Genomic DNA, 24,022 nt, shown 5'->3' with positions numbered 1-24,022 from the left:
ACTTGCTTTTTCTCTATAGTAATTCAAAGCCAGCAAGGGTCTCCATATGCACTCTCAGAGGCTGTCTCCATCCACATGCTGACATGGAGCACTCCTTTCTTTCCTTCCATTGGGATGCTCATCTCCCATACAGCCTGTTGGAAGAAAATTACAGGGGGAAAAGAGCTACACTTCTGGGGCACCCCACTGTTGGGAGTGGGGCTCAATTACCAGCCATCAAGGCAAGGAGACTTACGCCTGAAGGGAGCAAACCATGCAGGTCAAAATCCTGAGTTTGTAGAAAGGTTCCAGAACAGGTTGAGAGACATTCACAGTTAAAAAGCAGAAACAACTATTTGTATTCTTTTTTGAATTGTTTATTTATAATCATTTAAAAAGCACAGGTTTACAAGCAAGTCATTCTCAGACCCAGGAGAGCAGCTGCAGAGGTGCCACAGGACACAGAGCTCTGCTATCTGCAGCAAGGCAGCACCCCCAGCCAGAGCTGGGTCAGACCCAGGAGAGAGCCTCAGGCAGCCACTTCAGCCAGGACACATGGCCAGGAGGATCAAGCACAAGGTTACCAAGTGTAAGAGGATCAGGACACGGAGATCTTCTGCCAGAGTGCAGCAAAGTGCTGTGTGCGGGCATCACACCATAAGTACATAAGTGCTACATCCATAAAACAGCAGTGATGATACACAGATATTCTTTACAGTTCCAGAGCACCCCTCTCCCCTCTGGGACTTGCACTGCCTTCAACTTGAAGGAAATCCAGTTTTATCTCCTCAGGTGAGTGCCAGAAAGGGATCCAGCTCCCAGGACCTCCCCCTGGACAGTGTATGAAGAGGGCCATCTCACCAGGGGCTGCTCTCTGGGAATCCCCTCCCAGCCCATGGCCACCCAACCAAACCAGTGGATTCCAAAACCAGGACCAAAGAGCTGATCTGACAGACAGACAAGTGCCAGGTGGTTTCTTCACAGGACGGGCATTGTGCATCAAACAGGAGAAGCTACCATAAGCTTGTGAGGGACAGAGGAGTTAAAAGCCATGGGGAGCAGTGGCACCCATTGCTTGAGCTGCTTCCTAGCTTCCAGCTGACTCCCTGGAGCTGCAGAGCATGTTTATTGTGTGACCAACTACATCAACGTCTCAGTTTCTTTTTCTTCTTCCTGTTCCGGTCCTCACTGCTGTCATCTGCTTCACTGGCACTGGGGGTCAGAGCCCTCTGGATGACATTTTTCTCCACTGTGTACTCCTGCTCTCCTACCTTGGGGTCCGCTTTGACTAAGAACTCCCCTTTCCGGTAGGTGATGGAGACATTGGTCCGTGGGTAGGTGCCGTAAACCCTCCGGAGATCATCCTTCACAAATTCTGGGAGGTCTTTCCTTGGTCCAAACACCTTTGCAAGCTTCCCCCACTGAAGCTCCCCTCTCATGGTGAAGCCATCTGGCCACGTGTCTCGATAGTGGTCTGACCTGTGGTAGGCAGCATAGGGATTGTAGTTTGCATAGGGATTATACAGTGGGAGAGGGACCACAGGGGGTAAATGCCAGGTATAGTACGGATGGAAGTAGGGGTTGGAAGCACTGTACAAGTGGTGGTACTCCACCTGACTGCCCACATAGTCAGGGTAGCTGCTTCTGTCTATCACAAAGGTCATGGGGCGGCTGTAGAAGTTGTGCATGTAGATGGGAGGGAACATCGTGGAGCTGCTTGGGTCTTCCGCTCTCGCAGGGCGCAGTGGCAGGTAGGTGTGAGGAGATGGGATCATGGCTGGACAGTAGTCCCGTGGTACAAAGCTGGGCTGGTACATGGTACAGGAGCTGGGGCTTTACCCGAGGAATACTTGGCCAGAGCAGTTGCTGAGTTTCAACAGCTGTGAGGACAGGAGTGGAAGAGAAAAACTTTACATTGTTACATGCTCCCAAAACAAGCTGAATAGGGGGGTGCACCTTGCACTGTAGGCAAACCAACAGATTAATCAAAGGATCTCCCCATTCATGCAGGTTATCACACAAACAGGTAGGTCTGTGTCCACATCCACAACTCCTCTGGCAAGTCCTCATGTAGAGGCTTTTCACTTTGGTCTCACTGGCTACCATTCATGTTCAAGGGTGCGTTTACCCTGAGGAACTCCGGCCCACAGCTCAATTTGTCCCAACCCTGCCCTCAGAGGACCAGATCACCCTCCAGGGTACTGAGCAATGTCCTCCCATGACTCATTCTCTCCCCCAAGAGCAGGAAGGGAATGCACACATACAACATGCTTAGGGTTTGTGTTTGTTTTAAACAGCTTGCTGCCAGACGGGGAGAGACCATGCACATAGCAACAAGTTTTTTTTCCCCCACTGCTCAGAACCTTCACCCTTAACTACAGAGCTGCCACATGCCAGCAACTCTCACCTGAGGCAAGAGGGTAAATGAAACTTATCCCTCTGTTCAGTGCTTTCCTCCAGTCCAGCAGGAGGTTTGACAGCCCCCAGGAAATTGCTAGAAGCAATGCTGGGTGCTACACAATGGCAGCTTTTCCTTTCTAAACCAGCACAAGGTGTTCCTGTTCCCGGAAGCCCACGATCAGCATTAGCTGAAGCCTGCTTTTGCCTCAGGGCAGAACCAAAGCCCAGCCCCTGAACAGCAGAGCAGTCCTGGACCAGGCTCTGCCCCTTTCACACAGCTGCAACCCAGGAGCCAGAGCTCACCACAACTGCCAAACTCCCCAAAAAGGAACACAGGAAAAGAAGTCTACAGTACTTTGTCATAGCCCTTTAAAAATAAAGGCTCAAGCTGCTTCAATACAATAACTCCTGTATCTGCCTTGACTGAGGTTTACCCAGCACAGTAGATGTCTGGGAAGAGGAGAGCAGGCACCAGGCTCCTGGGCCTCCTGCACAAAAAGCAGCCTGAGCACTGTGAGATGGTGCTGGCAACAGGCAGGACAGCTGACAAAAAGAAGCAAACTGAAGAGATAACAGGGAAAACAAGATGGGACTGAGAGCAGATGAGAAAGCTCCAGCACAGCAATCACATGCCCAACCACAGACTTGAGGACATATCCCTGGAAGCAGATCACCCTGAGCAGGGTGCTGACAGCTGACATAACCCAAAGAGTGCTCCAGCCCCAGGGGAACCTGCAAAGCTGCCTGGGCAAGTTGCAGGGGCTGTCAATAGCTCTGCTCCACAGCAACCCAGTGCTGTCCTGTTCCTGCTCCAGCCTGTCTGCAGCCTCACACCCTCAGGGGCTGAAAATGTGGCTCATCTCACCATTGCATCAGTGTATATTGCTCACATTGACCCTCATGCTGCTCCAGTTTCCAGAGGCTGGCTTAGAAAACACAGCTGGACCAAAGTCGTGCTGTACCCTATAGAGCTGAGTGAGAATACAACAGATCAAGTGCACTCAGAACCAGTGCCAGCCTGCCCAAAATTCTCCCACGTTCATAGGGAAGTTGAGCAAGTAAGACTTCAGGGAAGGCTAGACCACCTGTAGCCAGAAGGCACCAAAAGCCAGGTGCTGAAAACTGAAATATGAATTTAAGTAGCACTCCCTGGAAGAGGGGTCCAGCCCCTATCCATCCCTCCTCTTCCTCTTCGCTGTTTCTACTTCCATTGTTGGGAAAGCATTAACTGCGGGAAGGAAGCACCCAACAGCATGCACCTCTCTCCTCTGCTCTTCAGGAGCAGTGGTGGGAGAAAGGAAAGGCAAGAAGGCTGACCTGTCTCTTCAGGCTGCTACCTGTTCCCTTCCTTCACGTTTGTGTCAAGCTCTGCAGAACCTCAGTAGAACCCTCAGGCCTGTTCCCTGGGGTTTGGAGGTCCTAAGCATGAAAGGGCAAGCTGGGCTCAGCTCTCTACTCCTGAGCCAGGAGCAGCCAGCAGCGCTCACCAGCTTCCTGCTAGCGCAGGGGAGGTGTGGAGGGGCTGGCACTGCTGCGCCCAGGAGCTGCAGTCACCTGCAGGAAGCAACAAGGAACAAACCAGTAAGAAAGGTAGCAGCAAGAAACAAGGTTCTTCCCCCTTCGAGCCCTTCCAGCTCTTCTGACCTTGCTAGAAGAGGCTTCAGCCCCACTTAGCTGGAGCTGAATGAGAAGGTTCCCGAGAAGGTCGCAGCCAGATGAACACAACCACTCTCTGGGTTTGGAGAGAGCGCCCTACTTCCGACTCTTCCCGGCTTTGCCAGAGCTGACTCCAACAACTCCTGGTGCAGCTCAAAGAGCCCAACACAACACCACAGCTTCCAAAATACTTGGTCTGCCGAGCAAAGCTTGCTTCAGTGCCAGCTGACCCAGGCAGAGCCACAACGGGGAAATTGCAAAACATTCGCAGTACAGAGCCACAGAATGCTTGGTAGCTCAAGTGCGGAGAAAACTGTTTCACTGCTGTGTTACACAGTTACTTGCTACAGGTGATGAATCAACCACTAATAACACTGAACGGCCCTACCGGCCTGCGGCATTTCTGTGTTTGTAGCAGCAGCAGTTACCTCCTAGCACCAGAGAAGCCTATGGCTTTGCTGGGCACTCCCCACAGCAGAATTTCACTGTTACCAAAGCTCGCTTGAATTCAGGGAGCTGTTCGGCTTCTTGATTCTGGGGTACAAGAAAACACAACCGTGCGAGTTGTAGAAACCCGAGGAACACAGTCAAACCCATGCCGGACTGCACGGCCTCTGAGAGAAGCGAGCCTGACAGCAGCACTGACCAACATAGAGGTTGTGCCACTGTACCACCACAGGAGCATCTGTAGCATGTCTGCAGGTTGCTTTCATCAAGGCAGATCAGGAGATTCCCTTCAGCTGCTTTTTGTCCTCAGCTGTTCCAGCACCCCAACTTTCAGACCATTCTGGCTTTCTTCCTGCCTTGATCTCCTCTCCACTTCACCAAAAAAATAAAATAAAAAAATAAAAAAAAAAATCCACAGATCTGTCACCACTTCTCTGAGGCATCCCCCAAATGTACAGGGATGAGCACAGTAAGAGCAACATTTTCCCCTAACCAAGAGGATGAAGAAGTCGTAAGTTATTTCCAGTTAATCTCTATATTTTTGAGCAGACTCTGCAAAATCTTTGCCATCTGGCAAAGTCACAGAAGCCTTGCTTGGGAGAAAAAAAAAAAAGTGAGAAAACTTAAAGGAAGCTTCAGTGTCTCTGGAAAAGAGACATTACCATCAAACCTACTCATTAATTTCAAATAGACAAGTGAAGGTTGCCTACGTGCTCCCAGCCAACAGAGCCATGCATGTTAGCATGCACCAGGACCTGAGCACGGTGCACATCAATGCACACAGGTGCAGCAGGCACTTTGCTTTCAGACTGAGCACAGCTCCAGGCAGCAGGGGCAGAGCAATCCCCATCTCCCCAGCACCCCAGGATGGGCAGCTCTGCCCTGTCCCTACAAAAGACCCACTCTGCCCAAGTGTCAAGATCAATTCAGCATCCCAGCATGCTTGGTTTTTTCCACTCGAGGGTGATCATAGCAGCTTGTTCCTGCCCAGAGGAACAGTGCACCCAGCAAGTGGGCTCAGATTTGCACTCCAAAGCTCTGGTGACAGTCTCACATGCTTATCCTGGTAGCTAGAAATAGCTTGTGAGAAAGGATTAAAGCAATGAGTCGTCTTATTTTTCCCTTGTCATTTCCTTCTCCCGCCTGCCAGAAAAGATCACTCTCTCTGGTCAAGGTCTCAGAAGAAAATCTTACTCCAGGACAGGCCTCTTGGGTGCTTCTTAGTCAGAAAGAAAGGAGAGGAAGCAGCACAGAGCCCATGCAGCACATTGCAACACTTGGCTCCTCCATCAGCAGGACCAGTTGGCAGGACAGGGCACTTGGATATCTTCCCAGAGGGAATGCTCTCACTCAGCCAGACGTGCCTGGCAGCAACACAGGAATTCCAGTAAAGCACAACAGCTTGGTACAGAGCAGGCAAGCTGGCTCTTCTGGGTCTTAATTTTTAACTAGGAGCACAAATTCCCACGCTTTCTTCATCCTGTAAGCACTTTCATATTTTGCCCCTTTTCCCAAGAGGAAAAAAAACAGCATCACAGGTTTTTTCTACACTCTCCAAGACAACAGTAAACCCGCATGGTTCCAGCAAAGCCCTCCAAGGGGCAGTAAATACTTTCCCAAGAGGTTCCCACATCATCCCTGCGGCATCACGAAGATGTACTTCTGGAAGAGATGAACTCTTGTAGCATCTTGAAAGGAATTTGGTGCAGCAGGGGAGGCAGGCACCCCAGCTGATGCAGCGCAGCAGCTGAAACCAAGCAGGCAACTCAGGAGGAGCTTGCTGCTTCAAGCTTGTGCCCTGGATATCATGTGGGCATGCAGAAATATGCACAACACATTTCCTATAAAGCCACAGTGCATGTAGCAGCAATCAGCCTCCAGGCAGCTGTTACGCAGTGCCCCTCCACACCAATTACTGTAAGATATTTCTGGACGGAAACTTGGTGGGGCAGGAGAACACAGCCTTCACTTCTCAGAAGAGGGGTGAGGCTGTTTGACACACTCCCCTGTAGTATCTGGCAGTGATGTGGGAAGGAAGAGAATTGATACTGAAAGCAGTCTGAGAACAGCCGCCAGGCATGAAAGGGCTTTGCAGAGACACACAGGTACTTGGAATGAAAGCCTAACGTTTCCCCCAGAGAGCAGTAGATCTACAGAGTGGAAAAGGTTTGAAAGATTAGATGTGACATTATTACTAGAATCAGGAGAAACCCACCAGTTCAGGCAGTTTTGCACGTTTGTTCTGAGGACCTGATCAGGATATTTTACTGGAATCTGGGTTCAAGGAGGTGGGTATTGCTGCAGCCCCTCCTTATCTCATTTTCCAAGCTGGAAGGCAGCAGACACCTTCACCTTGTCTGCAGGACAGGCAACAAGGCAGAAGATTCCTCTGAGTTCTGACCAGAAAGAGGGCTGCACCACAAAGAGGGCTCCAGCTGGTGCTGGCGGCCATGGCAATAGCAGTGAAGATGTTGGTCATCCCTTGCAAAGACCTTCTGAAGAGGAAGCAGATCTGTTTCAGCTGTTCAGAGCAGCATTCCAAGAAACGCTGAAATCTAGTATAGATCTGGCCATCTGGAGTCTGTGCAAAGCCCAGGCTCCATATGAGATCAAAGCATCAGGAAAAGTCCTCGTCACTGCACAGCAAGCCTCTTCTTGACTCCGATGATACAAGAGCCACTCCCTTGCATACCTCTGCCCATGCTAGCAGTCAAAAGGCAGCTGACTGCAGGCTAAGGGAGGTTTGGAGCAGCCACCCCCTTCCTCCTCCTCTTGCTGCAGCTGCTGGATAACAGTGTCAGAACAGCTGTACTGCCAGCACTAGAAGAAGCAAGCCACACTTCAGGGTTGCACCAGCAGAGCTCCCAGTCAGCTCTGCTTACAACCAGAGCAGTCCTAAACACTACTGCCATTCATCCCTCCACACACACACACACACACACCAACCCACTTCTCCTTCTGCACAGCTCCTTTCCCCATGGCTTGGTTTCTGGGTGGCTATAAGTCCCACCAGCAGCTTCACCTTCCCTGTAGGCACCTTTGGCATCAAAGCCATTTTCCTCAGCTGAGTTCAGGTCTCTTCACATCTCAGGATCCCAGCCTGCCTTCCTAGAAGCCACCAGTTTCTTACCCAAACCCTCTCCCAGAGGCAGCCCTGTTTCTAAAAGCTGCTTTCAAGCACTGCTTTCTTTAATCTGCACTTCATTGCATTCTTGGTCCCAAGGGTCCCCTCCAGGTTAAAGAGCAGCTGGCACACAGCACACCATCCTCCTCCTCCTCCTCCCAAAGTTCATTGCATAAAGTTCGTTTGCTGCCCATCTCCTTCATCCGCACACCTCTTCAGATAGAAGGTCTCAACATCAGTTAGTTCAAGCTTCCAAGCTGAGAGATCCTGGATGAGCCCCTTGCTGTCCCTTCTACAGGTAGCTCTCCTCATTTAGATTACAGTGCCAATAAACTGATCCAATGGACTGACTTTTACGGATTGCTCACTCCAATAAGTCAGTTGAAGAATCAATAACCTCATCAACACACTACCAGTAACTCTTTGTTATTTGTATCGTCCTGTGCACAACTAAAGACTTTATCAGAAGCTTTAACAAACCACATACTACAGACACTGAATTACAGGTGCACCTCCCTTCCCTCCCACCATCACTCCTTTGCTCTGCCCTCCCACACCAAATCTTGCCGACTGGGGCCTGACTGAGTCCAACAGGCTGTTCAAGGAGCTGGGCTATTTCTTCATCCTAGCAGGTTTGGGTCCTCAGGCTCTTCCACCATTCATAGGTGTCTGCATTCCTGCATTTAGCCAATCCTACCTTCCTTAGTTCTTTCGTCTAAGATCCAGTTTCTCTCATTTCAGTACTCACATTTTTGCCCTGCTCATGCCTCCGCTCCTCCAGAAGATCTCCTCCCAAACAATCAATCCACCCCTAAGCACTCCTTCCCCATTGGTCTCAGTGTTGCTACATCCATAACCAAGCCTACTCCTCCTGATACCGTTACCTAGGCAATCTCAGCCTTATATGGCATTACTGATATGGTCTGGTTGGCCTTTCAAGGTTCTGCCCTCTAAGAGTTTCTTCAGACTCCCCTGTAATTATCCAACCACAGCTGTTGTCTTCACATACAGCAAAACAAATCTTTCAGCTTCAGCCTTGGCTCCCTTTCCTAGCTCCAGTTACTTACAGAACCTCTTTATTGTACGTAAACAGTTTGCATAGCAGAGCAATGTGCTTTAAACACTTTTCTTTGTACTTTTGCACCATCCTGCTCTCTCAGCTGTTTGATTATGAGATTTTACCCTATAAGTCTTCTTAGGGGAGCCTTCTGGCTTGCTACAAAGGCCTGAGTCTGTTTCTCCAGAGTGACTACATGCTCACAGTAGGTCTCTGCTGCTGCATTCTAGCAACCAACCACAGCAAGCCACTTGCACTTGAGCTATGTGTGTATTGACTGCACTTGGTATTGCATTCCCTGCTTCCTACGTAGGAGTAGCATTGTTGAGACAGAAGGAAAGAGAAACTCACAGTAATGGACCCTCCATAGCATCAGTGCCCAGACAGGGAGAGAAACAGATTATCTCCGGAATTTGGAGTTGTACAACATGTCATTCTTTTAGCTCATAAAACAAGTTTCTCTTACAGAAAGATGTTTTCAGACACCCATGATATGTTTCTAGCTTAACTTCAAGCTTCTGAGATAAAGTTAGCTGTGGGAATACTGCTGTTATTGCACCCTTAGGGCAAACAGCTACAGCTTCTGCTGACCTTGGGTTCTACAGAATATACATACACCTTTTCTAACTCCCTGTTGTAAGCCTTTGGACAACCAGAACACAGTTTACAAGTAGCGCTACTGATTTTTTTTTTTTTTTTTTTTTTTTTTAAATGGAAGAGAAAACGCAGCCCTGTTTGCAAGAATACAAACATTCAGAGAGATCTATGTTACTTTCCTTAACTGAAGGGCTCATATCCTATCGCTACAATAACTTAAAGTAGCATCTTCCACAACCAGGAGGTACTCAGAAAGTTACAGGCTGGAGCAGTACCATAAATCAACATCCCCAAGCCAGCTGTACCACTGCACATGGACTTGCTTCTATTAGAGAGCAGAGGGCACACAGAAGTGAAAGGGAAATGAAAGGCAAACAAAGCTCTGACCTGCTCACTTGTATGCTCATAGCAGCAGTACTGTTTTGCCACAACAACATACTGAAGTCTTTAGTATACAGATAAGTGCAGAAATGAGATTCTGAGTGTACTCACTCCCTCAGGGAAAAAAAAACCAGCCAAGATGATGCCTTTGCTTGAATCAAGAGCCAGGAAGAGCAGGATAACCTGACCTGGGGAAGGCAGCTTCCCTCCTGCAGCCTCCTCTTAGCAGCACACTCTGTGACACACCAGGTAGAGGACTCAGGCACAGCACCACACCTTGCTGAAGCACGCAGCCGTAGCCAGGGTTGAAGCACTTGCCCTCCTCCCACACTGCATGCCCAGGTGAGGAACAAAAGGAAGCCACGGGGCTGCTAAAGCTAACAGGAGGCACACAGCTTTAAGGGAAGACCTCTATAGGTAGAAAATGGAGAGCCAGGGCTCAGCACACGTTCGTACCTCTGCTGTCCTGCGGGCCAATCTCGAGCACCTGTGCTGCCTTCACGGGCTGCAGCTGGGCTGAGCGCCTCCATGCCCCTCCCTTAGTTACAAGAACCGCAGCTAACTGCCAGCTTCCACGAGTTTATAAAAGCCGTGCGGTTAGGAAGCTGCTGGTAATCCTACTGTACAAGAGCAGCAGGAAGTAACAGGGTGCGGTGGTGCTTCTGAAAGCAGAGACTGGGGTCCTGTCTCTGTTTCGTAGAAAACAGTGCTGGGTCAGAGCAAGGGCTGCAAGGAGAGGCCAAGGCAATGTTACACCTCCGGCTCCAGAGAAAGTGCTCAAAGTTGATCTGGAATTGTAGAAGACAATTGCAGACTCTTTTTCTCTTATGCTCTGGCCAACGCAATGTAAAACGAACGTTGGAAGGTGTTCCTATGCAGCTGATGACGAAGGCGATAGGAAGGACGCACTCAGGCCAGAGCTCGCCGTTTCCATGGCGACTGGAGGCCAGGCACGCCGCGTTCCGAGCAGACATAGAGCAAACAGCGTGCCTGGCTAGAAGGGCCCTACGGAGCCCGTCCCACCGTGGAAGCCACCTCCGGGGAGGGGCTAACGCAAATGCAGCAGCGAGGCGGTCATTTCCCACTCCCCTTCCTCGAGCTGCCCTCGAACAAGATGGCGGTGGCGGGAGGGGTGGCTTCGTTCGCCAGGGCACAAGATGGCGTCGGGGTGGGGTCGAGGAGCTGCTGGGTGCGCATGCGTGGGTGTGCGGTTCGGTGGGGCGGCGCCGGTACCGAGCGCAGGTAGGCGGGAGTGGGGGGTGGCTGTGGGGTGGGGAGTGGTGCCGTGCCGTGCAGCCCCTGGCTCGACCCCGGCCCGGTGCGTGCTCGTTTGCAGTGGAGCTGGGGGTTCTCACGTCTCGTTTCTTGGCCTGTGCTTTGCAACGCGGCCGGGCCTCGCTCGGCCTCTCCGGGAGCTGCGGGGGAGATGAGCTGTGGCCGGGGTCACCGTCCGGAAAAGGGTTGGTGTGGCACCGAGGGATGTGGTTATAGCGCCCGCGGGGGGGTGGGCTGATGGTTGGACTGGATGTCCTTAGTGGTCTTTCCAACCTTAATGATTCTACAGTTCTCTGCTTGAACACGGTGCTGCTGGAACTACCAGCTGGTTTGAGATGTTAATTATCTAATTATTGTCTGCAGGGTCGTTCTGTTTACATGCATGAACTCAGAAGGAGGGATGGAAGCATCTGATGGAGGCACACAATTGCCTGTAACAAGAAGGGTGTTGTCCAAACTGTGTGTGATGTTATCTGTCATTGTTGAATTGGTAAATAGTGCTGGGAAACACCCCCACGGGGCTCATCAGAGTGGTGAGTTTCCTTGTCAGGCCCAGGAGGTGGTGAATTTGTGGCTTCATTGCTTTACCCTTTGATACCAGGCTGTTAGGAGTCTGTTGTTGGTTGGTTCTACATATCACAGTATTTTGTGCCCCATAGAGACCCACTTCTAGCAAGTGGATTATCTGAGGAAACAAGTTATTAAAATTCTAGAAGTGCCGCTGACAAACTGGTGTTGCAGATAGACCCACCTGTAACAGGGGACCTGAGGTCAGTGCTCACCGAAAGAACTTGTCACTGGCTGGTCATCCTGTCCAGGTGAAGAAGTCCATAACTGTGCTGCTTCTGGATGAAGGTGTCACCTTTCATCCTGGGGGCCTGGAAGGAGTTAATGTACCTGATGCTGTGCAGTATCAGGGCAGGGAGCAGCAGCTCCTTCATCATTCTGGTTCCAGCCTGGCTTCTTTGGGAATGGGGTTGGACCACCACCAGCAGCAGCAACCCTGGCATGTCTGACCTTAAGGAATATCTAGAAATAGTCCCCCTGGAGTTGCTTATCCCATCCGAGGGTCTTTTGTGTTGTGGGTGTGGAAAGATAGAGCTGGTCTTAGCTAGTAAGCCTCCCAAACTCCAGAATATGCAGCAGAGGCACTGTGGTGACTGCTGGAGCAAGGGCAGGCTTATTGAGATATTTACTATATTCCTGTATTGCTCACATAGTGGAGAATGCATTGGAAAGTCTTGCTGTTGCTGTGGTCAGGTCTGCAGATGGCTACTTCAGTGTACAGGAATTGTCTGGCCCTGCTTCAAAGACTGGGCTGGGCCAAGATGCCCATGCATGGTTCTGCTGCCAACTCAGTACAAGTGGCTTCAGGTGTGGCATGTGTGGCTCCAGTGCTGGAGCTGGTCTGTTCCAAGCCCAAGGGTTGCTGTTGTGGTGGGGCACAATAGCTTGTGAACCCAGCTGTGAACTGACTAGGAAGCTAAAACAGATGTAACAGCCCCAAACTGCAATGTGTTTCCAGCTGCCCTTTGTCAGCACGCTCAAACAAATGCTTTCCTGGTAGATGGTGTTCAAACATCCTCCTCAAAAAAGATAAGATCTGCAGACGTCACTGGCAGGAGCAATGCCAGATGTCAGATGCGGAGGTGGAAGCGTTCTGAAGTAAAGGCTGGTTGCTTTCTAATTTACGAGCTTGTTCCTTTATGGCTGTGCATTATTACTCCCTCTTGCAACTCCTTTCCCCCTTACTTCTTAAAGCCTAATTCTGAAAAGTTCTGAAATACTCCATGACTAATGCTCTGCCCCAAGGAAAAAAGTTATGAAAATACCACTGTGGCAAGCTTAAATAACACAGTGCTTTGGATGTAGGGACAAAATCTGCTTTTTTATGGCTACTGTAATTTGTTTCTTTTCATCTGCATGTTTTCAGATGAGGGAGTTTAAAAAAAAAAAAGCTTTAACAACTATCTCAACAAAGTGAAATGACTTACACATGTCAGCTGGCTGTGGGGGTTGCACATCTGTGGGGGAGTTACTGGGGAAAAGGACGAGAAGAAGTGGAATGTAACCTTTTTCAAACAGCACTGCATGGTACCGATGAGAAAACAAGGTGTCTCTGGAAACTTGAGCAGCTGTGGTGCGTGCAGCTTGTGCTCAGTGAAGTGCCATTCAGATGGGATGTGTGCGGAGTGCAGTGCAAGTACTGAGCCTGGCTTTGCTTTCAGACAGGATTCGAGTAGCAAAGTCGAGTCCATGTTAGTGTGCAGGTAATGGCTGTGCCATCAGAGCTGGCCGTGCTGGATCTGATGTACCGCTCGCTGTCAGTAGCACTTGAGCTTTTAGCAGGTTTGTCATATCCTTTAGCCCTGCCTCTGTCCCAGCAACAAAGCAGCTAATCACTTCTGTAAGTGTGGAAGTAGAAGAGAGAGAGAACTTTTCAGGGCTGACCAGTGAGGAGCTCAGGCTCAGCTCTGGGTGTTCGTTTCCCTGTAGTTCTGGTGTGACTGCAGAGCAGCTCCCTGCTGTTACTTTGTGAGTCTCCTGGGTGTGCACGAGGTGTGCTGGGGCACCACCAGCATGCACAGTTCTCACATGAAGGTTGCTAGAGGGGATTTCCCTGACTGTTTCCTTCCATGTATTGCATACAGCTGTTTTCCAAGAATTTGTCTAATCCTTTCAACTTGCCACCCACCCCTGCAACCTCACTTGACAGCACATCTCAGACATTTGGTACCTGCCAGTATTTCCAGGTACTCAAAACTGATTTCCTGCTAATTACTTTATCCTGGCACAGATCTGTTCCACTTTCCCTCTACCCACTCTGCTTGGGACTCTGTGTCCTGAGCTTTTTGACCCTGCTTTGATGGCTCCCAGCTGTTTAGTCTTTCCTCCAGCAGTGGCTGCTGCATCACTTCAATTGGCCTCTTCTGCTCTCCTCTCTGCAGTAACCTCATAGCTGGCTTAGATATGCATACAGTGCTAGAGATCTGGGCACACTGAGTTTTCATACAGTCCAAAATGATGTTATGTGCCTTGTGCTCAATCCTGTTCTTGCAGGTGCCCAGAACATGCTGGCATGACGTGCCCTTGAGCCAGTCCCCTGCAGAAAGTTTGTGGTGAGAGGCACAGGGCTTACGGGTGGGTCTGCTGCCCCAGCTCTGTTCTTCTTAACCTTTATCCATCACAAATTCTTGATTCCTTTTCAATTCATGACCATATGGAATGCAACTTCCTTTTGATGCTCGTCAGCATGTCTGTCTTTAATTACACCTATAACTGTTCATTGTCTGGCTGAAGTCCCTCTGGAGCAGCGTCATCCTTTTATCTGGCTGTGGGTTTTGGTGTGGTGGGATGTGGTGTGATGGCTTAGTCCCATGAGAGCTCTGCAGTTGGATCCAATTGAGTCTGTCACTTTAGCAGGGTTGATGTGCCGTTTCAATCTAGTGATGTAATTGATTGGAACAACTGCTGTGCCTGCTCCTGCTGGGCTAATTATGAGGAATTCCTTGGACCGAGCAGAGCAGACAGATATCTTTTGTTTTTCTAATCTTGCCTAGAAGTGGTCAGACTCATGGCTTCTGGGAAATGCTTGAATGGAACTGGAGTTTCATCAGTTTTCATACCCAGCTGTTCTTCCCTTGATCTGCTGTTTCTGCATGGGCTTGCTGTGGCTGATGTTGCAAGCCCAGAGGATTGACTTGGTGCGTCATTTCCTGTTCCAGACACGCTGCGTTGTGAAACAGTTCTGTGATGTGTCTGAACAGGGTGCTTGGCTCTGGAGGGCTGCATTGGCAGTTGCAAGGGTCATCAGCTCCTTTATTTTGCTTCTGGCAGCATTGAGGCAGCGACCCTGTTGTCACCTGTCATGTGAACGGAGCTTTTTGGGATAGCCCAGGCTGGGAAGCTGACTGACGCTGATTTAAGAGCCCTTCACTTCTCACCAGATACTAAATGCATCCATCCAAAGAGGTGTCCTATGTTTTGCCTTAGGTCTGTAGCAGCTGGAGTGTGAGAGGGGGCTCAGTCTGAAGAGCATGGGCCTCTGTCATGGGAAGATGTCCTGCTGTGGGGATGGGCTTCCTAGCCATGAGCTGTGGCTGGTGCTGGCTGAGCAGTCCTTCCCTCCCTTCCCCTCCTGCCTCAGCCTTTTGTGAACATACAGTGGCTTCTTCCAGGACGTGACTACTGTTTCCACTTGCTTTGCTTCCATACATATTGCTGCCTAGCTGAAGCATCTCTATTTCAGCTTCAACATTCAGGGTGTCCCAAGATGTGCTGGACAGCTGCTACTTGACTTTGGGTAGCCCTTGTTGCATGATGGCACCGTGTCTGCCGTGTGCCATCAGATTCTGATTGTGTCTCTTCCTACCACAAAGCAGCAATGCTACTTGCCATAAATACCTCCTGTCTGAGTGAGTCCAGGTGCAGTCAGCTGTGACTGCCTGGGGACAGCAGCATGCATGTGTGCGATTACATCAGAGCTGTTGTCACTTTTATTTGGCTGAAAATTTACACGGTACCTAAAAACGTCAGTGGCCAGGTCTGTTTTCTGAAGGCTGCTTTGTTTGTGCCACGTAGCTTGATTGTTCCTGCAACCTTGCCTTTAAAGAGATGGAAGGAACTAATCAGCTGACAAAGAACATTAAAGTATAAAGGACAGGGCAGGGACAGTGTGCTCACAAAGAGACAGCTGCACCCTGAGCCTGGCCTCAGCTTAATGGGACAGCTTTAGTGCAGCAGACAGCTGCATTCATAAATCCCATCCAATCCACTTTTGAACAACTCCTCAAAGCAACACTAATTCTGATCTGTGCTGGCAAAGATTTATCAATTAATTTCATTCAACTAAGTTCATGTAATAAATTGAATCTGTATTGCTTATTTCTTTTTTCCTCTTTTACAGGAGCAACGATGGATTGGCCCCAGCAAAGATGTAGCAGGTGTTGTGAGAAGACATGCCATCTGAAATGGAGGTGATCCGTGGAGTTGGATGCTGACCCCATCGTCATGGGGTTGCGGCTGCTGGCTTGTCTCTTCCATCTGCCCACTGCAGTGATCTATGGGTCCTGTTCGCTGTTTGTTTCCATTTTGCACAATGTATTTCTCCTTTACTACGTGGACACCTTTGTCTCTGTTTACAAGATTGATAAACTGTCCTTTTGGATAGGAGAGGTTAGTCTTTTGCATGGATTCCTACTCTTGTAATGCTCTCTGAAGCTCAGACTGGTTCTTGTTGTGTGCAGGGCGTTTGTTGTGATAGTTGCATTCTTCTTTGAAAAGGAAACAAGGGAGTCCTCTGAGTGCTAATCTGGGCTTTGCAGTTTTTCCTGCTTACATAAACAGAAAACAAGCTGGGATAGGAAACCTGGGGACTTTGTTCCTATGGGTACATTGGAGTGTTTTACTGGTGTGAAAAACCACTGGGTTTGCTCTGATAGTGGCTGTTGTCACAGGGGAATTAAACAGTGGTGATGGTGCAGAGGAGGTGCACGAGAGGTTCCTGTGCTCTGTTCACTGTGCAAACTCAGCACTGCTCAATTCAGTAACAGAAGTGCATCTCTCCAGGAGCTGTCTTGTGGTTTGTTTCACTGTTCTGTTTCTTTCCTAGACGGTGTTTCTGATCTGGAACAGCCTCAATGACCCTCTGTTTGGCTGGCTGAGTGACAGGGTGTTCCTTAGTACACAGCAGTAAGTTATGTTCTAAATAAAAAAAATAAGCTTGGTGGTGGGAAAGGATAATTATTTCCACCTGGGGTGCCTCAAAGTTGTTCTCAAATTCTTTGCATTATGGACCTGTTGGCCATTAGCATTTCTCATGTGCTTACTTCAAGCTTTTAATGACAATCATGGTGTGGCTTCCTGCATCTCGTGACAGTGGTTTAAGTGTTGGTTGAAATAACGCAGCACCACCTGAATTATCAGGGAGCTCCTTACTCTCTAGAGGAGGGAAAAAAACCCCAGATATTTCCTTCATGCTTCCTGCACCCATACTTTTTGTGAGTTCACAGACTAGCTGAGAAGTTATCTGATGTGGGTACTTGTTCAATGAGCAAAAGCTGTATTGATGTCTGGGCATCATAAGCAGCTTTCTGAGAGAGAAAGGATGCATGATTGTGCTCGGTTTTGTTCAAGAGTCTAAAGCTTTTTGTCTTCTGTTACAGGCCAGGAGCAGAGATTTCCTCCCCAGAAGTAGTTCTGAAGAGGCTCAGGGCACTAAGCCACAATGGCCCCCTCTTTGCCATCTCTTTTCTGGCTTTCTGGGTTGCCTGGGCTCATCCTGGTTTGCAGTTCCTTCTCTGCCTTTGCATGTATGACAGCTTTCTCACCATGGTTGACCTCCATCACAATGCCTTGCTTGCAGACTTGGCTGTTTCAGCAAAAGACAGGACTAGCCTCAACTTCTACTGCTCCTTCTTCAGTGCCATAGGCTCGCTCTCTGTCTTCATGTCATATGCAGTATGGAACAAGGAAGACTTCTTTTCCTTTCGCATATTCTGCATCGTGCTGGCTGCCTTCTCCATCGTTGGCTTTACCTTGTCCACACAGCTGCTCCGCCTGCGATTCGAGACTGATGGGAAGGCAAAAGGGGACCAGGAATCAACCTTAAAAGAGTACGTGTCATCAATTCTCCAGCAGGTGATGAAGGCTTAACTTACGTCTTTAGAGTCCTGTTATGTACTGCAGCAAACTGTAGGAAGATCCAGGGCAAGGCAGACCATTATTATTTATCTGTGGTTCTTGTCTGTTGCTACAGTTTTCAGAATCACCTCTGGCTGAGGTCACTTTGGCTTCTAAGGCCCTCTGAAAACAGGACAAAACTATCTTGTGGCACCACCGGCCCAAACTGGAGGCAGAGCCCTGACCTGCTGTGTGGTCTATCCAGTGTTTGGAACATGAAATGAGTTAATATCTAGAGCACCCACTGAGGCCTGTGAGTGGCAATATGTCAGAAGCAGCTTATCATTAAAGTATTCCTGCTTGAGCATGAGACCACTTCAATGCCCATTTCCTGTGGAGTAGGACAAGCAGATACCTCTTACCTTCTTGCTCACTTTGCCTGCCTGGTTATATTGCTGAAACCAGCTGCATCATGACTTAGTTCAGCTCCTTTGCTTTTCTTTGGGCTGCCTCACTTGTAGCTTATAACAAGAGACTAGCACTGTGTTCTGCTAACACAGCAGATCCTGATGAGATCTGCCAGGTGAGCTAACTGCAGGGATCTGGAGTAGGAGTGTAGTGGCTGATGCACAAATGCTTTTATCAACAGAAATTGTAGGATTTAATGTTATTTGGAAGATCTCTAGAGTGTTGTCCTCACATTGTTGTGGACTCTGCTGTTTTGGTCCAAGGAGAGGGAAGGTTTGAATGAGAGCTGAGGAGGGACAGCTCTGCATCTCCACAGAGGCTTTTCTATGCTTGTGGTAAAGGATTCACAGCTGTGAATTTTAGTGTTTTGTTTTTTTGTTTTTTTTTTTTTTTACTTCCTCTCATCTTTCTCACTGTAGGCTATACATTGAGAAACCCTCTGTTCCCCAGGAGAAGAGGATCACCCTGGCTGAGTATCTCCAGCAGCTCTCTCGGCATCGCAACTTCCTCTGGTTTGTCTGCATGAATCTAATCCAGGTAGGTGCAGTGGTGACGTGCTGGGATTTGGAGGATGAAGACTGGTTATGGCTGTTGGGTGATTCAAATGCATGCCAGCTTTCCAGGAAGGACGGGGAGTTTCTGATGTCTGCTTGCTTTCAGAGCCTCCTGCCCTTGCACAGTATAATCCATCAGCTACCTGGTAGCCATTATCTCTGCTTGTTCAGGAACTGTCCTCAGGTCACATTTGTGTGGTGCTCCCTCCTCTGCAGTGCAGGCTCAGTTACAGGGGACTGGTTGAGCTCTGCACAGCCCATCTGGGATGCAGAAACACCAGGCCCGGCTTGTGATGGGAAGAGTTCAGACTACAGTTGGCTGGCTTGGCTTTCCCGAGGCTCATGTCGGTGTTCTCACTACATCCAGCTGGATCTACCTCCCATCTGGCTTTTGCAATTTCTATTTTTCATTCTCTTCATCGATTACTACCAAATGCTGTCAGCCTGCCCAGCTTTCCTGAGCTTAATGTGCTGAACTCAGAGCTCCATCTCCCCATGGGTAATCGGTTCCCCTCAGGCAAGCTCTTAATGCTGGTTTGCATCTTTGTGTTTGGGCCTTATAGCCTTCTTATGGTCTCCCTCTTGGCTGCTGCTCCCACTTGCTGTGCCACTGCCTCCTTCTCCAGCAAGGTGGCCACTGTCGTCGCCTCCTTGCTGTTGCTTGCCCCATCAGTGCTGTGTACTGCATGTGTGCTCTGTGAGCTTGCTAGTGAGGAATGCTTCAGCAGCTGGGATGTGGTATTGACCCCAGGCAGCCTTGTGGTCTCAAAGCCTACCATGCCATAACCTCCATAGCCAAGCTCTTGCTCTGCTAAAGTACTTGGGGCCCATCCTGCGTGATACTTTGGCATAAGGCTCATCTCTTAAGATGAGAGTCTAGGAGGCTGTTAGCTTTTTTTGTTCAGTCTTACTACTGTTGCTGCTTATCAGTTTGTTTGTGCACTGCTTTCACAGGTTTTTCATTGCCACTTTAACAGCAACTTCTTCCCCCTGTTCCTGGAGCACCTGCTGTCAGACCAGATCTCTGTATCTACTGGATCCTTCCTCCTTGGTGAGTCTCAGAAGGGACTGGAGGGAACAGCTGAGTTAGGGTCTGGCCTGAGTCTGGATTGTCTCTTTGTAAAATTCAGCTGGGGAGAAGCGTGCTCACAAACAGGTATTTGGGCTGTAAGATTCACACATGCATACACCTCATAAGCTTCCTTGGCACTTTTGAGTCTTCTTTCCTGGGCACAATAAAACTAATGTGGAGTCTTTTTCTAGTGGTGGAGAGCGTGAGGTGCTGGATCCTGCCTAGACTCTGCAACTCCACATAGATTTTGTTCTCAGTACGACATGTCTGCAGATACAGCTCAAAGATGAGCAGGGAGCACAGCTCCTAATTTAGTGCCTCTCTATGGCATATGGAGTGCATCCAGACTGCCTCAGGTCTGTGGCAGACATCCTGTAGGGCTGTTGTCACCCTGGGAAGTTTTTGTGCGGGCCAGTTCTGGTCACACTGTCCAAGTCTCATTGCTGCTCCAAGACAGAATCCCAGCCTGTGTATGACACTGGGCAAAAACTCTTGCTTGAGTTTGGTGAAGAGGGCCTCCCTCTATAGGAAGTGTATGTGCTGTGCCACAAAAACAATTGAATGCATCTGCTACCAGCACCCCTGCTTTCTCTCTGTGTGTGTGTGTGTGTGTGTGTAGGGGGGGTGGTGGTGGTGGTTAGGTATTCTGCATCACCTGTCCTCCCATGTTGGCAAGCTTTATCCTCTCTTGGTATGGGTCCTGGGGGGATAGTGGATACTAAAACTCTCTCAAGCTTCTGTGCTGCTGTCTCTATTCAGGTGTTTCCTACATTGCCCCCCATCTCAACAACCTCTACTTCCTGTCCCTCTGCCGCCGCTGGGGTGTTTATGCTGTAGTCCGAGGACTTTTCTTCCTGAAGCTGGCTCTCAGTGTTGTCATGCTCCTGGCAGGACCTGATCAGGTGTATCTGCTCTGCATCTTCATAGCGAGGTATGCACACAGCACTTGCTTCCCTTGCTCTCTGGCAGCTGGGAAGGGAAGTGACTTGTCCCCATTTCCCAGAGGGAAGAGTAACCAGGGTCACTGTGGCTTCCAGCTCTGGTGTCTCCTTCTAGCAGCTCCCAGCTCAGGATTAGTCAGTGCTGAATCTGCAGGCTGTGCAGGCAGCAGTGAGGGAGGCAGCAATGTTCGGGCTCTGCCATGTGAGAGGACAAAGACTTGGCAGGGCTGGTGGCTGCCTGGTAGCAGCCCATGCCAGCTGCTGAGCTGAGCTCCTGTTTTTTTTTTCTGCAGCCTGCATGGAGTGATTGCCCTCAGGATGTGCTGCAGCTGCCTCTTAGTCCCAGCCCAGTGTCTCATCCCCAGGCCTCTCTGTATGGCAGGTCCAAGGCATCACTAGAAGGCACACAAGGCTGTTATTGCTAGAAGCGTTCCTCTCCAGTAACCAGGATTTCTGAAAGTGTTATTTTAAGTGTTAGGGAACCTTTCTAATCTCTCTCTCCACTTTCTCTGATCTCCTACTTACTCCTCTAACTTCTTGGTGCTTTGCCTGTTGTCCTGCAGCAACCGGGTGTTCACAGAAGGGACCTGTAAGTTGCTCAACCTGGTGGTGACTGACTTGGTGGATGAGGATCTTGTACTGAACCGCAGAAAGCAGGCAGCTTCAGCGCTGCTTTTTGGGATGGTTGCTCTGGTCACCAAGCCAGGACAGACCTTCGCCCCCCTGATAGGCACCTGGCTGCTCTCTGTGTACACAGGTAAGTGCCCTTGAGAAAGCATTGCGGTAGGAGAGGGCAGACTTGTGAGCTCAATGCCCTCCACAGTGTTTTGGGTGGATGCAGAGTCTCACTTATGAGGCTGGGACCGGTCTCCGCATCTCCAAGCCCAGTCACTGGGAGAGAGGAGCATTCCCAGTGTCCCATCTCAACAGACTGTTCTTCTACCCCAGGCCATGACATCTTCCAGCGTAACCCCTTGAGCAACGTGGTGAGCGCCCAGCCGAAGCTGGAATCTGATACAGTCTTGGAGCCAACTCTCCGCCAGGGCTGCTTTTATCTCCTCGTCTTTGTTCCCATCACATGTGCACTGCTGCAGCTCTTCAGTTGGTCTCAGTTCAGCTTGCATGGGAAGCGTCTGCAGATGGTAAAGGCTCAGCGCCAAGGCCGAGCACCAGAAATCAAAATGATCTAGGGGTGTTTGTGCTCCTGGCGGTGCTTCTGGTTCCAGGCTGGTGTGGGACTGCTGGCACAGTGAAGGGATTGCTGGCTGGGAAAGCCCCCATGTTTACAATTTAACTGTGATGTGCTGTGATGCTGATGTTTACTCATCCCAGGAGGTGGCCACGGGGAAAGCAGAGGAGTGTTGAGCATGTACTGGGCTTGGGATAGGTCACTTGGCTACAGCAGTGAGAGCATTCCGGCCTTGCTGGTCCTAGAAAGCAGAATTCTAGGGCAGGTCTGCAGCACGTGCTAGAGAGGGTTGCATCCCAGGTGTGATATTCTAACCTGGGCATACCTCTGACCCACAGCCCCTCAGGCAGAGCAGAAAGGGGGGAGCAACTGGAAGCCTTTCCTGTAGAGCCCTGTAGTTTTTGGGAATGGAGGGAGAGGTTCTTCAGGGACCAGGTAACAAAGGAGGATTAACTTCAGAAGAAGAGGTGATATGGGAAGACCCTGAAGCCCCTTCTCAGTAGCTGGAAAGACCTCTCTCACATTCAATGCCAGGTTGTTTGACCAAATCTGCTCTTAGGCTTGTTTCTGGGACAATATCTTGCACAGAACACAAGGCTCCCTCCTACGAGGCCTTGCACAGGGAGGTGCTGGGCTCAGAACCTGGATGTCTCATGGCATCTTGTTGCTGGTGTTCATCCTTTCCCTCCTTAGCCCCTTGCAGTGAGCACTGTTACAGCAGTGCTTCCCATGTTAGCTGGTAGGTTCAGATCGGGGAAGGAGCCTGTAACACAGCGGACAAAACGCTTCCCCTCCCAAGGCTGACACTGCTGCCTGCGTGAAGCAGCTCAGTGCCTTCCCTTCTTGCAGGTGGAGACTCAGCCTGGAGACAGCAGGTCATGCTTTTGTGCCTTCTATTCCATTGAGAAGCCTGTTAGACATAACATAGAGCAGTCACAGGGCTGAGATTTTACTTGTCGAGGAGAGAGACATCTTCTGTGCTTCAAAAAGTTTTCACCAGCTTCACTGGTGATAAATTCTTCTGGTTGCTGAGTGATGGAGCCAAGGAGAGGGGAAAGTTTGGACTCCTCTGTCTGGGAGCAGATGGGGCAGATGGTTACCCAGAGATCTCAAAATGAGGGAGTGTCTCCTCAGTCTTAGGGTTGCTGTGGGCAGGCAGAAATGATGTGCTGAAGTAGGATGGGTAAGCACTGCCCCGTGCTTCCTGCAGGAGGTGGAGATTCGCTCACATTACTGCTGTTATCCATTCTGTCACCTCCCAGGCCTTCTGTACCAGGTTCCCTCTGCAGACGCAGCCCACAGATCTGCTATCTTGCCTCAGGACATGGCTGCCTCCTGTCTTGGACCAAGACATTTCTCTTGTGAGGCTCCTGTTGGTCTTACTGGTTCAATCATAAGTTATTTGTGTAGATTTTAACAAAGTTTGAGAATGATTATTCATTTCATAAATTAAATACGATTTTTTTCCTGTATTGCTGTGGTCTCATTTGAATTGGCAGCCACCCCATCTGGCCTGGTGTGGGCTCAGCTAACCACACAAGGCCCCAGGTGCAGTGTCCCTTGGTGGGGTGGGAGGGAAGTAGGAGCAATGGAGTTATTTCACGATGCTGCTTGACCCATTTGCAGCTGGTAGACAGTCAGGAATGTGCTATCTAATAGTGGCAGTGTAAGTCTTAAGACAGCAATGCATGGCAGTTTTACTCTGGCCTTTGCCAGTCCGTGGCTGAGGACCAGGTCTAATGTGTTCCTGCTCAGTGACTTTCTAGCAGGTGGATCTGACATTTCTGGGTTCATGCAGTGGTAGAGGGGTGCAATCTGTAGTGCATGGGAGAAAATGAGATTAATCAAAGGAGTGGAGGGTGAAGTAGGCATCCCTTTCCAGTGAGACTGGGTGCTGGGGCTAAATCAGTTACTGCCTTTGGAGGAAGGTAAGTCACTTGTCCCTGCTGCTCTTGAAGACCCTGGGTGACAAAGGTTGGGGGGAGGTGCAGACCTGCACACTGAACCACATACCCATTCCCTCAGGCCTGTCCTGGGAGCAAAGCTTGCTGATGAGTTCTCAGCAAGCACATAGGTTAGCCACCTCTGTCCATGCCAGCAGCATCACTCCTGTTGACCTGTGCTCACTAAGGGCAGCCCTCCTTACTCTCTTACAGTTTCTCTACCCTTCAACTGTTCTGTACCTGGCTGCAGTGACAAAGACTTTGAGAATAATGGTTGTTAAGGAGAGCAGCTTTGGACCGTAAGAGGGAGACCAGTTA

General features: G+C 49.7%; 2 protein-coding genes across 10 annotated transcripts; one reads left to right on the top strand and one right to left on the bottom strand.

Annotated features, from left to right (window-relative positions):
- Positions 1-383: 383 nt before the first annotated feature.
- On the bottom strand, positions 384-10,645 carry CUNH10orf95 (chromosome unknown C10orf95 homolog). 4 transcript variants are annotated; one of them, XM_042818343.1, is made up of 2 exons: positions 10,098-10,645; positions 384-1,859 (listed from the first exon to the last, which is right to left on the bottom strand). In XM_042818343.1, exon 2 carries the CDS (start codon positions 1,794-1,796, stop codon positions 1,125-1,127), a length of 672 nt encoding a protein of 223 aa, XP_042674277.1. In that variant the 5' UTR covers positions 1,797-1,859; positions 10,098-10,645; the 3' UTR covers positions 384-1,124. The 4 variants fall into 4 exon arrangements, with proteins under 4 accessions (XP_042674277.1, XP_042674280.1, XP_042674278.1 ...); XM_042818346.1 differs by lacking the exon at positions 10,098-10,645 and adding an exon at positions 9,753-9,818; XM_042818344.1 differs by lacking the exon at positions 10,098-10,645 and adding an exon at positions 8,355-8,394.
- Positions 10,646-10,814: 169 nt separating this feature from the next.
- MFSD13A (major facilitator superfamily domain containing 13A) lies at positions 10,815-23,233 on the top strand. Of its 6 annotated transcripts, none has more exons than XM_042817799.1 (9): positions 10,815-10,883; positions 15,823-15,892; positions 16,528-16,607; positions 17,081-17,530; positions 18,425-18,542; positions 19,514-19,610; positions 20,391-20,562; positions 21,136-21,329; positions 21,521-23,233. In XM_042817799.1, the coding sequence occupies exons 2-9, from the start codon at positions 15,875-15,877 to the stop codon at positions 21,760-21,762; spliced, it is 1,371 nt and encodes a 456-aa protein (XP_042673733.1). In that variant the 5' UTR covers positions 10,815-10,883; positions 15,823-15,874; the 3' UTR covers positions 21,763-23,233. The 6 variants fall into 6 exon arrangements, with proteins under 6 accessions (XP_042673733.1, XP_042673729.1, XP_042673734.1 ...); XM_042817795.1 differs by having other exon boundaries at positions 10,855-10,883; positions 15,823-16,091; XM_042817800.1 differs by lacking the exon at positions 10,815-10,883 and adding an exon at positions 10,953-11,101.
- The last annotated feature ends 789 nt before the right edge of the window (positions 23,234-24,022 follow it).

The sequence above is a fragment of the Centrocercus urophasianus genome, unplaced genomic scaffold (genome assembly GCF_019232065.1).
Source record: "Centrocercus urophasianus isolate 14NV4802_14NV808 unplaced genomic scaffold, USGS_Curo_1.0 seq_17, whole genome shotgun sequence".
Lineage (NCBI taxonomy): Eukaryota > Metazoa > Chordata > Aves > Galliformes > Phasianidae > Centrocercus > Centrocercus urophasianus.
The sequence above is the reverse complement of the archived record's forward strand: the minus strand, read 5'-3'. Positions and strand labels throughout refer to the sequence as shown.